We start from the raw sequence: 12715 nt of genomic DNA on the forward strand, positions 1-12715 counted from the left end.
TTAACTATCATAATATGTTTTGTTGAAATATATCCAAAATATCATCACTTCAGCATAAAACCAATATAAAATGATTGATGAGATCATTTACGTCTTTTTTTTCATAACTCACTCTTCAATCTCGGGTGTGTCTTTTACCCTTACAGTTCGTCTCAATTCAAAGTAGCCACAGTTCGGGGCCCCCCGGGGGGCTCAGTTGGTTGAACGTCCGACTTTGGCTCAGGTCATGATCTTGCGATTCGCGTGGGTGCAAGCCCCACGTCGGGCTCAGTGCTGACGGCTCGGAGCCTGGAGCCTGCTTCGGAGTCTGTGTCTCCCTCTCTGCCCCGCCCCGCTCATGTTCTGTGTCTCTCTGTCTCTGTCTCTGTCTCTCAAAAAAAATAAAATAAAACGCTAAGAGAAAGACACCTAGCCACAGTTCAAGTGCCTGATAAGCACATGGGACTAGTGGCTACCGGGCCGGACAGCGTCGGTCTACAAGGCAGCGGTGGCGGCTTCCAGTTAGCCCCTAATCTGGACTGGTCTTTATGGTTTGTTCTGCGCCCAGGCCAGGGAAAAGCTCACATTGCCCTCCGCTTTTAGATGGACTCCTGTCCCCATTCATTCCCGTGGTCCTATGCAGACCCTGCCAAGGTTGTCAAATCCAAAACTCAAAATCATCTGCTGACAGTCAGGGCAGGTAATGTTGCATGATGATGATTTATGCAAAGAAAGGAAGAGGCAGCCTCCCACATCATGCTCGGAAAAGGAAAAGGGAGGAGAGACTCAGCCAGCTCCAGGGTGATCCAAGTGCACAAAAATCCACCACGATGTCTTGCCCTTCGGCACCTTTCAGCATTTAGACCCTTCCCTGGGGCTGGGCTGGGCTTGCCACAGGTGATGCTGGACCCAAATCCCAGGAGAACCAAAACAGAGCTGGCTCGTTGGGTTGCCTTTACACTGCCGTAATAGGATTCTGAAATGAACAGTGTTGAAAATTGGCAGGCACAACTGATTCCTCTTGACTGATGGTCTTTCTAGTTACAGAATGATAATGCCATTTGAATCCTCTTTGTTGTGATGGATTCGGACCCATAGCTGCATATCCTCGGCACACTGAAGGAATGCTAGTATATGGGACATCTCTGGCCACGGCGTAGACTACCGTACTTGGGGGAGCCATAAAGCTAATTTTGATGTGCGTGCACTGCTTTGGCATTGATGTCTCTTCTCTGGTACTGCGACCTAATCCTGTCGTTCTCTAATTGTTTCCCATTTGTGAGATTTGTCTGTCTGGCAACGTGGGTCAATTACTGGAAGACGATGTATTTTATATTCTACTATTTCTTCTCTACCCTCACCACCAAGCCCAGCCCGGTGCTAAACACTCAATGCCGTCAACCCTTGTCCACTTGATCTAATTACCAGCTGTCCAGCAATCCACCTCTGAAAAAGCTATGGCCATTCTTTTGGAATATTAGCACATTTCCAACGCTCCTTACTCTCCTTCCTTAAATGGCTTCGTTTAGGTATTAGACGTGCAACTCACGGTAAGTTTCTATACCAGCACAAATGCGAGCAGGTGAAAAACCCAGTTACCAGGTTGATTTGTCTGTGGCATTAAGAACTCATGGCTGGGGGCGCCTGGGTGGCGCAGTCGGTTAAGCGTCCGACTTCAGCCAGGTCACGATCTCGCGGTCCGGGAGTTCGAGCCCCGCGTCAGGCTCTGGGCTGATGGCTCAGAGCCTGGAGCCTGTTTCCGATTCTGTGTCTCCCTCTCTCTCTGCCCCTCCCCCGTTCATGCTCTGTCTCTCTCTGTCCCAAAAATAAATAAACGTTGAGAAAAAAAAAAAAAAATTAAAAAAAAAAAAAGAACTCATGGCTGATCTTTGCCCCTGAAAAGGCTGGGTGGGGGTTTTCTTTGTTTTGTTTTGGCATCCCCTATAAGGTTGCCAGTGTCACCAATTCAGTAGGCATTTTGTTGAAGGCTTACTGTGTGCTAAGCCTGCGCAATGGCTTAAAAGAGCTTGGCCTGTATGCTCAGCGGTGTCTGGGGGGGACATTTTAGAATGTTGTATTTTACTCTTCCTTATAAGAACACGTGGGGGGCGCCTGGGTGGCGCAGTCGGTTGAGCGTCCAACTTCAGCCAGGTCACGATCTCGCGGTCCGTGAGTTCGAGCCCCGCGTCGGGCTCTGGGCTGACGGCTCGGAGCCTGGAGCCTGTTTCCGATTCTGTGTCTCCCTCTCTCTCTGCCCCTCCCCCGTTCATGCTCTGTCTCTCTCTGTCCCAAAAATAAATAAACGTTGAAAAAAAAAAAAAAGAACACGTGGAAATGCAGAAAAGCTAAAGGATTCATACTAATGACAGGAAACACCACCTCGAACTTAACTGAGACAAACATGGAAATCATTGGATGTGCTGTAACACGGCACATATTTAGCTGCGATTGGATTTTCGTTGGGCTTAAGGCATTTCTATCTTCAAGTGTGAGCAGAAGGGTTACAGTTCCGGAAATACGTAAAATTACGAAGATGCCTTTTTGAATATTATGACTAAAACGTAAGGTACAATTCAGGATTTTCATATTACTTTTTAATTCTCTGCGAATCAACTCCCTCCCACGTCCCCGATAACATGTGAGCCTACGGGTTGACTTTGATACAGGGGAGTTTTGCACGTACTTTCGGGACTGCTTTCTCGGGGAAAGCAGGGTGCTACTTACGTCATGTTTGGACTCACCAGCTTTAAGATCATAGCTAACCCCTGAACTAGCAGCAGCTGTTTCCTACGTGTCTGTTCGTTTGGTCTTCTCATCAACCCATTATTCCTTGGTTGACAAAAATTGATAAAGTTAGTTCATTGCTAAGCTTAATCCCCAGAAACGGTCCCGTCCGATAACATCATACTTTTCTACATTTCTCCTGTTATTTTTTATTTTATGCCACTCAGGATTGAAATGGACAGAGGGCTAAGTAAAGTAGGAAAATACATTAAATAAAGGAAAGCTACTTTGTCCGCCTGCACAGGTGGCCATAAAGAACAGCTTTTTCCCTAATGGCAAAGTCCCGCAGCTCCTAATCTTTGAGCAGGCATTTTATGCCCCGATTGTGACTAAAAGTAGCCTAACATGGAGAGAGGCAAGTGAAACATATTGGCCCATAAAGATTTCCTTTTAAAGACGGAAGCTATCCAATTTGCTTGGCTAAAAAACTGTGTTGCTGGGGAGTTGCACCTCTTTGGAAATTAGTCCCAGCAGGCGAACTATTACATTCCTACCTTCGGCGGTGAAAGGTCTTTTAGGAGATGCTGCGATCCACCACTCTCCTAACCTTGGACTTTATGTAAAATAACATACCTGTAACCTTGACGAGCCAAATGAATTCGTTTAAGACATAATTTAAACTCTGCCTTGTTGAAAGAAGCTAATGAGGGTGGCTGTTTTTATTTTAAGCTCCGAGTTTGATGTTTAAGTGACTCACCCGGGGACATGGCTAAAGGGCACATTTGGACTCTGTGGGTCTGGGAAGGGTCTGAGATTGAAATGGCTTACAAGCTCCCCGGTGATATGAATGCTTCTGGTCCAAAGCCCCACACTTTCAGTGGCCAGGGGTCTAGAACATAGGCTACTCTGATGCACTCAGGAACGCATGCCGTCTTCCTTTACAGGATGCAGGATGCACTTAGGAAATGGATGGGTTTGTCCCTCTCTCTAAATATTTATTTGGAGAGGGGCGCCCGGGTGGCTCAGTCAGTTGAGCGTCCGACTTCGGCTCAGGTCGTGATCTCGCGCGCGGTCTGTGAGTTTGAGCCCCGTGTCCGGCTCTGTGCTGACAGCTCAGGGTCTGGAGCCTGCTTCGGAATCTGTGTCTCCCTCTCTCTCTGCCCCCCTCCCCTGCTCACGCTCTGTCTCTCTCTCTCTTTCTGTCAAAAATAAATTAACATTAAAAAAATTTAAATATTTATTTGGAGAGTGTGCATCTTTGTGAAAGAAAGAAAGAAAGAAAGGAAGGAATTCACTTCTTGTGTATATGGTTATGTGCCAGGACTATTAGGGACTTTCATTTAATTCTGACAGGTAGCATGCAAGGTGAGTGGTATTTGCCAGTGAAGAATAAAGAGCTAAGGGGGATGTACTTGTCTAAGGTCTTCAAGGCTCCTTTCCTCTCTACTATCCTGTCCCCAAATTTCCAGTCTTATGACCGTGTCCAAAGGTGCCATCCAATTCACCTCATTTCCTTTTTTTTTTTTAAGTTTACTTATCTGGGGGGAGACGGGGAGAATGTGCACGGAGGAAGGACAGAGAGAGGGGGAGAATCCCAAGCAGTCTCCATGCTGTCAGCATGGAGCCCGATGCGCAGCTCGAACTCAAGACCCATGAGATCGTGCCCTGAGCCAAACTCAAGAGTCGGACGCTTAACCGCCGGAGCCACCCGGGCGCGCCAACCTCATTTTCAATCTGATCTCTGTGATTCTCAAAAGAAACATAGTACAAGCTGAAGATGAGCTGCTCTATTTCATAAGATGTAATGAAGCCCCATGACGGCATAGCTCGCTATTTCATCTCACCAGATACACCACCAGGCCCTCTGCGTCCCGCAAATGCAGCAATTATACTCATAACAGCCCAGGATGTCATCTTTAAGCAAGAAAGCAGTCATTAGGGTTATCCCCTGACCCCACGTGTCTGTCTTTAGTCGCTCACCTCTGGCCAGCCCTCCTGGATGCCAAAACAAGCCGGTCGGTCCCTCGGCTGTTTGATCAAGAGGAAGTCAAGAAATTGGTTTACATTCACCGTCGAACTGTCCCGCCACTAACGCTAAGTCCAGAGGGCACGGAAACGCTGGGCGCGAAACACTTCAAACAGGCATTCCAAGAAAACACATTTCAATCGGTCATGGGTCTGATAGGACCCGAGTTCTATCAGTAAACAAGTTTCTTGAAAAAAGAAAAAGAGAGCAAGTGACAGGAGGCAGAATTTGTACCCAACGATTTTTCCATAACTAAAATACGGTCGACGCACACTGTTAATGTTAGTTTCAGGCGTACCACGTGGCGATTGGACACCTCTATCCCATATCCAACATTTTGAGACAACGTGGTTTCCACTGGATCCTAGATGCAGATCTCATTCTGCCTGGGAATAAGGAACCTGATGGGAGTAAACAGAACAACGAAGTTAGTCCACCAAATTTAGCTCACCGGGCAATTATCAAGCACCTGCTGCATGCACTGTTTTGGGTGATAGGGGGACTGAAAACAGTAAGGGCCAAGGCTTCCTCTCAAGACCTTAAGGGCGGGTACACAAATGACTCAGACAAGGTGTAGTAAGGTAAGGGACAGGAACAAAATGCCAAGCAGATGGAATCAAGATTCGAGGGAGGGGTGTCTGGGAGGCTCAGTCGGTTGAGCGTCTGCCTCTTGATTTTGACTGAGGTCATGATCCCAGGGTTGTGAGATCAAGTCCCACGTTGGGCTCCATGCTGAGAGTGGAGTGTGCTTAAGATTCTCTCTCTCTCTCTCAGGGCCGCTGGGTGGCTCAGTTGGTTGAGCGTCCAACTCTTGGTTTTGGCTCAGGTTATGCTCTTGCCGTTGTGAGTTCAAGCCCCGCTTGGAGCTCCGTGCTGACGGCGTGGAGCCTGCTTGGGATTCTCTCTCTGCCCCTCCCCTGTTTGCGCACACTCTCTCTCTCTCTCAAAATAAGTCAACTTTTTAAAAATAAAAAAAAATAGATTCTCTCTCCCTCTGCCCTCCCCCCTGCTCATACACTCTCTCTCTAAAAAATAAAGACAAAGAAAATAATAATAATAAAACTTATAAATAAAATAAAATTGGGGCACCTGGGTGGCTCAGCCGGTTAAGCGTCGGACTTCGGCTCAGCTCACGATCTTGCAGTTTGTGAGTTTGTGCCTCCTCCCCGCTCGCTCGCTCTCTCTCATTCAAAAATAAACATTAAAAAATAGAAAATAAAATAAAATAAAGGGCACCATGATGGTTTATATGATTCAATTCTACCCATACGAATACTTCGGTGTCACCCTGGCAGATACTAAGGCATACGACAAAGCCAGAGCGACAAGAACAGTGTGGTACTGACTCCCCAGACAGATCAAAAGGCCAGCGGATCAGAATCGAGCGCGCGCGCGCGCGCTCGCACACACACACACACACACACACACACACACAGAGTTGCTGGTCTCTATTGCTGCAGAACAAACCACCCTTGCCCCCCTTAGTCTATAATCCACAGAGCAGCCAGAGTGATCACTTTAAAACTATAAGTCATATCATGTCACGCATCTGCTCAAAATCTTCCAACAGCTTCTCAGCACACTTCAAATAAAATCCATAGCCCCTGGCATGACCTGTAAGGCCCTCATGTTCCCGTATTCGTGACCTCTCCGACCTGATCTGCTAACACTTTCTCCGTTGCTCGCTTGGCTGCGGCCACCTCCCTGCCGGTCCTTTAACACGCCGACCTCAGGAAACTCGCTGCCTCCCGGGCCCGTGTAGCCCCATAGTTCAATTCAGGTCTTCACCCAAATGTCGCTGCTACCCTCTCACTCTCTGTCCCTTCACCCTGCTTTATCCATGTATCTCACCACTCACCTCTTCACTTGTTTGTTTCCGCCGCCTCCTTCTAGAACATAAATTCTGTGAGGGCAAGGCTTTTTGTGTGTGGTTAACCATCATAGCCCCGGTACCCAGGACAGTGCCTGGTAGGGATCCAGGCTCCTTGACCCACTAAGGAACTGATCGATGCCTTTCCCTCCCGTCTTGCCTGCCCCAGTCTACTCTGCCCCCCTGCAGTCATGAATCTCATCCTGTTTCTCTGATTGAAGTTCCCCAGGGGTTCATTACCAAGGTCCTTCTCGCTTAGGGCCCGGCCTAACTTTTCCAGTCTTGTCTCCGACATTTTCTTGCCAGGCATTCTATCTGTGTTCTGGTCCAGTTGTTTTAAGTTTTTGTTTGTATCAGTGGAACCCTTGTTTGCCCCCTCAAATAAGATCTTGTGTGGACCCGTGATGTAGAAAATGGATTAAGGCAGAGGTGCTTTGGTGGAAACCGGGGCAGGCATGCTAGGATTCTGCCCATTTGACCTTCCACCTTCCCTCTAGCCTCGCCCTGAAGCAAGTCCAGCAACCAAGCTACTGAAACCCGTACTCTAACCAAGCTCTAAGACCCCGTGTCTCCCAACACCTCTGAACACCCCGCGTCCCCCACCCTGAATGTCCTTCGGAACCGTTTGTGCAGCTCCAGATCCTACCTACACTCAAGAGCCGGTCTGATGTCACCTCGTCCAGGAAGATTTCCCTGGTCTCACCAGACATGACTCTTTCCTTCTCTGAACTTTGTTCGTGCATCGTTTATGGCCCTTACTTTCTGCATCGGGGAGGTTGGTTGCTAAGTTGTTTATTGGGCAGCGAGGCCCTTGAAAAGAAACGGGCGTTCAGTGTTTGCTAAGTGAATGATTCCCCGTGCTAGCCCCTCAAGTCCTCGTGTGGTGCCTCGCCCCCCAGTCGGTGCTCAATACGCATTTGTTGGGCGAATGAATGACGAAACGAGTTTCTTACGCTATACGGAACAAAACCAATTTTTAAGTTGAGCTTCGTTAGCTTGTTATGTGTTTCTCTTTCTTTTGGTCATAAAAACAGACAATGCCTCCAGTCCCCTGTGGTTCCCGAAGACTTAAGTAAGCCGCTCAATAACATTGCTGAATTTATGATGGGATTCATGAAAAGCTTGTAGCAAAAGTATCCTAGTGAGGAAATGACCATTCTGGGGACTTCAGTGTTAACTGGTGAGGCAACATTAGTTTTACATGAAAGAAAACATCTCATTGTGTAGACCTCACACGGCTGATAAATGTGCCAGAAAGAGTTTGTCCCAGGGCACCCCGCAGTAGATGCAAATAGGAAGACACTCACCACGGCAAACGGAAGTAGAGGGAAGCATGCTGTGTGACCTCACAAAAGTGAGTCCCCCTCTTGCGGCCTCCGTGTCTCAGTTTTTTAGTGTGGGAATGACGTTCGTCTCAGTGATCTCCAGTCTTCCCTCCAGTCCAAGCCATTTACGGTTCTCTTGGATCGGAAGCAGGCTACCCATTTCCACTGGATGGAGTCCCAGACAGCTACCCCCCCCCCACTTAAGCACCTGGCATCCGGTCCTGCTGTTCCGTGAGGACCCCCTTCTAGTAACCCTGCTGGGTACAAGGCACGTCACCACCTTTGAACCCATCCGTTGCCAACGACCCCCTGGATACGGTTCCAAAGCGGGAAAGGCAAATGAAGATCTATCCCGCCGGGGAAGAAGACCCGTGTTGGCAAGGCATTCTCCTGGACGAATCAGCCTTCTTGCCTCCAAATCCCCGAGTGGTTGAAAAAGAACGGGGCCACCTGCCACAGCCCACACCCGATACCGCACTTATTACTGGGTGGTCACAACCACATCCTGTAGCCACAAGGGAGCCACGACGGACTGAATGTTTTGTGTCCCCCAGAGTTCATATGTTGAAATCCTAACCCCCAATGTGATGATATGAAGAGGTGGGCCTTTGGGAGGGGATTAGGTGATGAGGTGCAGCCCTCACGAGTAGGAGCACTGCCCTTATCTACGAGACCCCAGAGAGCCCTCTTCCCACCTTCGACCACGTGAGGACACAGTGACAAGATAGCAGTCTACGAGCCAGAAATTGCCCCCAAGCGGGGAAGACTGCCTCCTCACATCTCCACCTCCTTTGCCCCATTTCTCTGAGCTCCCTTCCTGAGAGCAGCACAGCGGATCTGACAGAAGCAGTCAGTGCGTCGTCAGTAACTCACATCTGTCCCCGCCGGCACCAGAGAAATAGCGAACGTTCTGCTTGAGCGGCTTGGCAGGCATGGATTTGGAATCTGGCTTCCTCCGCAACTAGCTCCGTGACCCTGCTCAAGTGACTTCCCCTCTCTGCCCCGTGTCTCTGGCCTCTGTCAAAGGGGGAGCCTAACGGTCCCGTCTTCGGGGCTTGGCGTGAGGAGAACGTGAGCTGAGGCTTGTGGCCAAAAACGTAGAACGGTGCCTCGCCTGCAAGAAAAATTCAGTAAGTATTGACAATTACCACGATGCTGATTAAGCCTGAAGCTCCCTGAGTGCGGCGAAACCCCCCTGGTTCTGCAGGTGTTCGTGGGTGGTTGTTGGAGGGGTAGCAAGCTTCCGGCCAGGCTTCCTTATACTGGTGTGCACATCGTATCTACATATGGCTTACTATGGGCTCCTTCGAAGCACGTTACGTGTTTTCACTTCACTCCTGCACCAACCCCGTGAGGTAGGATTTTCGGCATCACGGTCCCCGTACTCCCGAGACGGAGAAGTGAGGACGTTTGCCCAGCGTCCCACAGTGGGTAAGTAGCGGAGTCGGGGCATGAGCCTTTACGCCACCGGTAACCCGGGGAGGCAGGTGTATTACCTCAAACCGGGGTCGGTGACCCCTCGAACCTTCCGACCTGTCGCTAACGAACTGCGGTGAGCCCCGTTATTCACGCGGAAGGGTTGCGGGCAAACCACTGCCACCGAAGGGTAGGAGGTGGCAAGAAAGGTATTCATCCTCCCTGAGGAGAAGGCAAAGGATTCTTCTTCGCTCCTGATGCCCGGTGACTGGGCTCACCCAACCCTTCTCTCCGCCGGTGGCAGGCTTCTCGGCTCGGCGCGCACAAAGTCAAAGCTTTCGCGACGAACGGTTCTTATCTACACACTTAGGAGAAAGATTTGCTCGTTAACGTCTTTTCGGGACATGCCGAAGCCGCTTCTACCTCCTTCTTACCAGCTTGCCTCCAAAGGCAAGGTCTGTCATCCGCCGAGCAGTTACAACGCGCCAGGCGCTGTTCTAACAGCTGTTGGCACGTGTTGTCTCGGAAACGCAGGGGTTGGAAAAGCTCGCAGGGAGTGGCCTGTGTCCTCACTTTGGAGCTTTCCACCGCTTTGGGCCAGAACCGCTCTGGCCATTCTCTAGCCGTGTCCCTCCCACGGGGCAAGGAATCTGCAGGGCCGAGGGAAGGCGTCCCCCCGCCCCCCGCCTCCATCCCCGGAGCCTGGCCTCCCACCACCCAGCTTCTAGACCAGACACAGAGAACCCGGGACCCCAGAAATTCCTGCCCGAGTGACTCCAAACTCACTTCGGGGGCCTGAGAGGGACAGTGTGAGCGCCCTAGGTCTGAGGCGTGATAGAGGAACGGCTGTCTGTGGGGGCTTCTGAGGAATTCTGGGCCTGCCGAGGTGAGGCCCAGTCTCCGGGCGAGGGAGGGGCGAGGGACAGGCTCTAGGTCAGAGACTGGCTCCCCCTGTGTGGCCGTGTTCCAGCCCGGAGTTCCAAGGAGCACGAGAATTTGAAATTCCAGCCTGGCCTTTCCGATTGTCGCAAAGGCGTATTTGTCGGGAGAGGAAGGCTAGAACGTGTTTTATTGGCCCATTTGCTAGCTTTTCCCAGCTAACTCTTGGCCCAGCCTCTCACATTTTAGGCTTGCCCCCAGGTACACACGGGATACGGTTGTGCTCTTCGTCCGGGGACCGCCTCGAATGCCACTTCTTCCAGCAATTTCTTCCTCCCCCCTCCTCGTGTGCCAGCCTCTGCCCCAGCCTGCCTGGCCACACTGTCTGAGCTCCATTTCTCTTCCCCACGAGATCGTGAGCCAAGAACTTCAGCTTGTCCACCTGCCAGGCCCTCCGCGCCCAGCACGGTGTCTCCCCATACGCGTGCCCGGAGGTGTTCGCCGGCTGAAAGACACAGAGGGAGAAAATAAAGGCGATACCCCTTGGGGAGCAAGGAAAGAAGGCGAAGGAATCAGGAGCGCCCTTGGCATGAAGACAGGTGAATGGGAAAGAGTTTCCTTTTTTCCCCTCCTTTTAGTGGAAAGCATCCAACGCAGAGAGAGCGGCGTGAGGAGTTTCCAGGCACCCTTCTCCGGCTGCAGCAACCGTGAACTCACAGCCACCGAAAAGCAAGAGTTTGCTGATCAAGAACTTGGGATCACCACGCCCAGCCGAGCAAGCACGGGAGAAGAATTCATTGTGGCGACCGCAGAGGCCGTGGGCCAGGAGCTCGTGCCAAGTGGTAGCCTGTGTGTGAGCGGGGAGGGGGGTCTCTTCTTCCCACCGTGATCCTCAGTGGCAAGGAGCTGGGCCAGCGTGGGGCCCGTGGCCGTGGCTGCTCACTGAGCTGGCCGTCTTCCTTCTCTCGTTGCCAACCCCACACTTCGTGATTTCAGACACCTCTGTGCGCATCCATGCTGACTTGTCTTAATTCTGTCAAAGCCTTCTCTCTCCCCTGGAGCTGTCTGGGAATTCTGGTTCATTGTTGCTGGCAGTTTTTTACTTCCTTTGTGCTTAACTTTTGAAATACGAAAGGGGTTGGACAGTGTCAGACAATATGGCCCCCGTCACGCCACATTTTACATTGAAATCATCTTTAGGGGCTTTGCTCCTTGACACAGATGGTCTCCATATCCTAGGAGATGGTCTTTCGGCACGAAAATGAAAAAGCTGCGCCCCCTGTGAATCAAGAAACTTGGCGAGTTTATTCGGGCTCAAGTCAGACGACTCCTCTATTAAAGGCGCAGATGAGTTCCCACTCGTCTTTCCCATCTGGTCATGGCCCCCCCCCCCCCCCCGTTCACCCCGAAGCTCCTCCCCTTTTCTAAGGCGCTCAGGGGGACCTGCCCCGAGTCGAGTGGGCTCCCTGCGTCCCCGGGGCCCTGTTCGGGAAGCCCCCCCCGTCTGCAACCTGTCCACCCTTCCAACAGCCTGCCCCTCATGGGATTTTGGTTTCATCTGACTTTTACAGTTGGACAATCAATTGGACAAGCTGTGCTACAATGTAAAACATTCGTCACGTAAATTAATCACTCAGTACTACCTGTTCTGTTTCATAGTATCTATAACCCTCAAGGTTCTATTATTTGGTGCCAGGAAATGTCTCATTACGTGTGGGTATGTTCGTGTGTCTGTGTATGTCAGTCGCATTTTAAGAATTCTGCAAAACACCGGTGGCCATCGCCGGAGCTACGGCGGCCAACATGAAGTTCAATCCGTTTGTGACCTCTGACCGGAGCAAGAACCGTAAGAGGCATTTCAACGCACCTTCCCACATTCGCAGGAAGATTACGTCTTCCCCTCTTCCCAAAGAGCTGCGACAGAAGTACAACGTTCGATCCACGGGCATCCGGAAGGACGACGAAGTACACGTTGTGCGAGGACACTACAGAGGTCAGCAAATTGGCAAAGTGGTCCAGGTTTACAGGAAGAAATACGTCATCTACATCAAACGAGTACAGCGAGAGAAGGCCAATGGCACAACTGGCCACGTGGGCATCCACCCCAGCAAGGTGGTTATCACTACACCAAAACCGGACAAAGGCCGCAAAAAGATCCTTGAACGCAAAGCCAGATCTCGCCAAGTACTCGCCAATCGAGAAGGTGTGGGAATAAAGTAATCTTCTATACGACATTAAATAAAAACTGTTAGAATGAAACAAAAAAAAAAGAATTATGAAAAACACAAATCCAAGGAGTTACACGGACCTGAGAATAAATGATGTTTGAATTTCTTTCTTGCTCCCTTTCCTGTCTTAAGATATCTATCAAGTTGAACTTTCCAAGATTAAGAGATTCCAAGAGGAACAATTCTGGTGATCTCAGAAGCGTCTATTTCAAAGGCTTGTTCTTACTAATAAAGACTAAATGTAGGCCGATGGAATCCAGCTACTGTA

General features: G+C 50.3%; 1 protein-coding gene across 1 annotated transcript; it reads left to right on the top strand.

Annotated features, from left to right (window-relative positions):
* Positions 1-12001: 12001 nt before the first annotated feature.
* LOC125157071 (60S ribosomal protein L26-like) lies at positions 12002-12439 on the top strand. Its single transcript, XM_047843299.1, has one exon. The coding sequence runs from the start codon at positions 12023-12025 to the stop codon at positions 12437-12439; it is 417 nt and encodes a 138-aa protein (XP_047699255.1). The 5' UTR covers positions 12002-12022.
* The last annotated feature ends 276 nt before the right edge of the window (positions 12440-12715 follow it).

Source organism: Prionailurus viverrinus, chromosome X (genome assembly GCF_022837055.1).
Source record: "Prionailurus viverrinus isolate Anna chromosome X, UM_Priviv_1.0, whole genome shotgun sequence".
NCBI classification, from domain to species: Eukaryota; Metazoa; Chordata; class Mammalia; order Carnivora; family Felidae; genus Prionailurus; species Prionailurus viverrinus.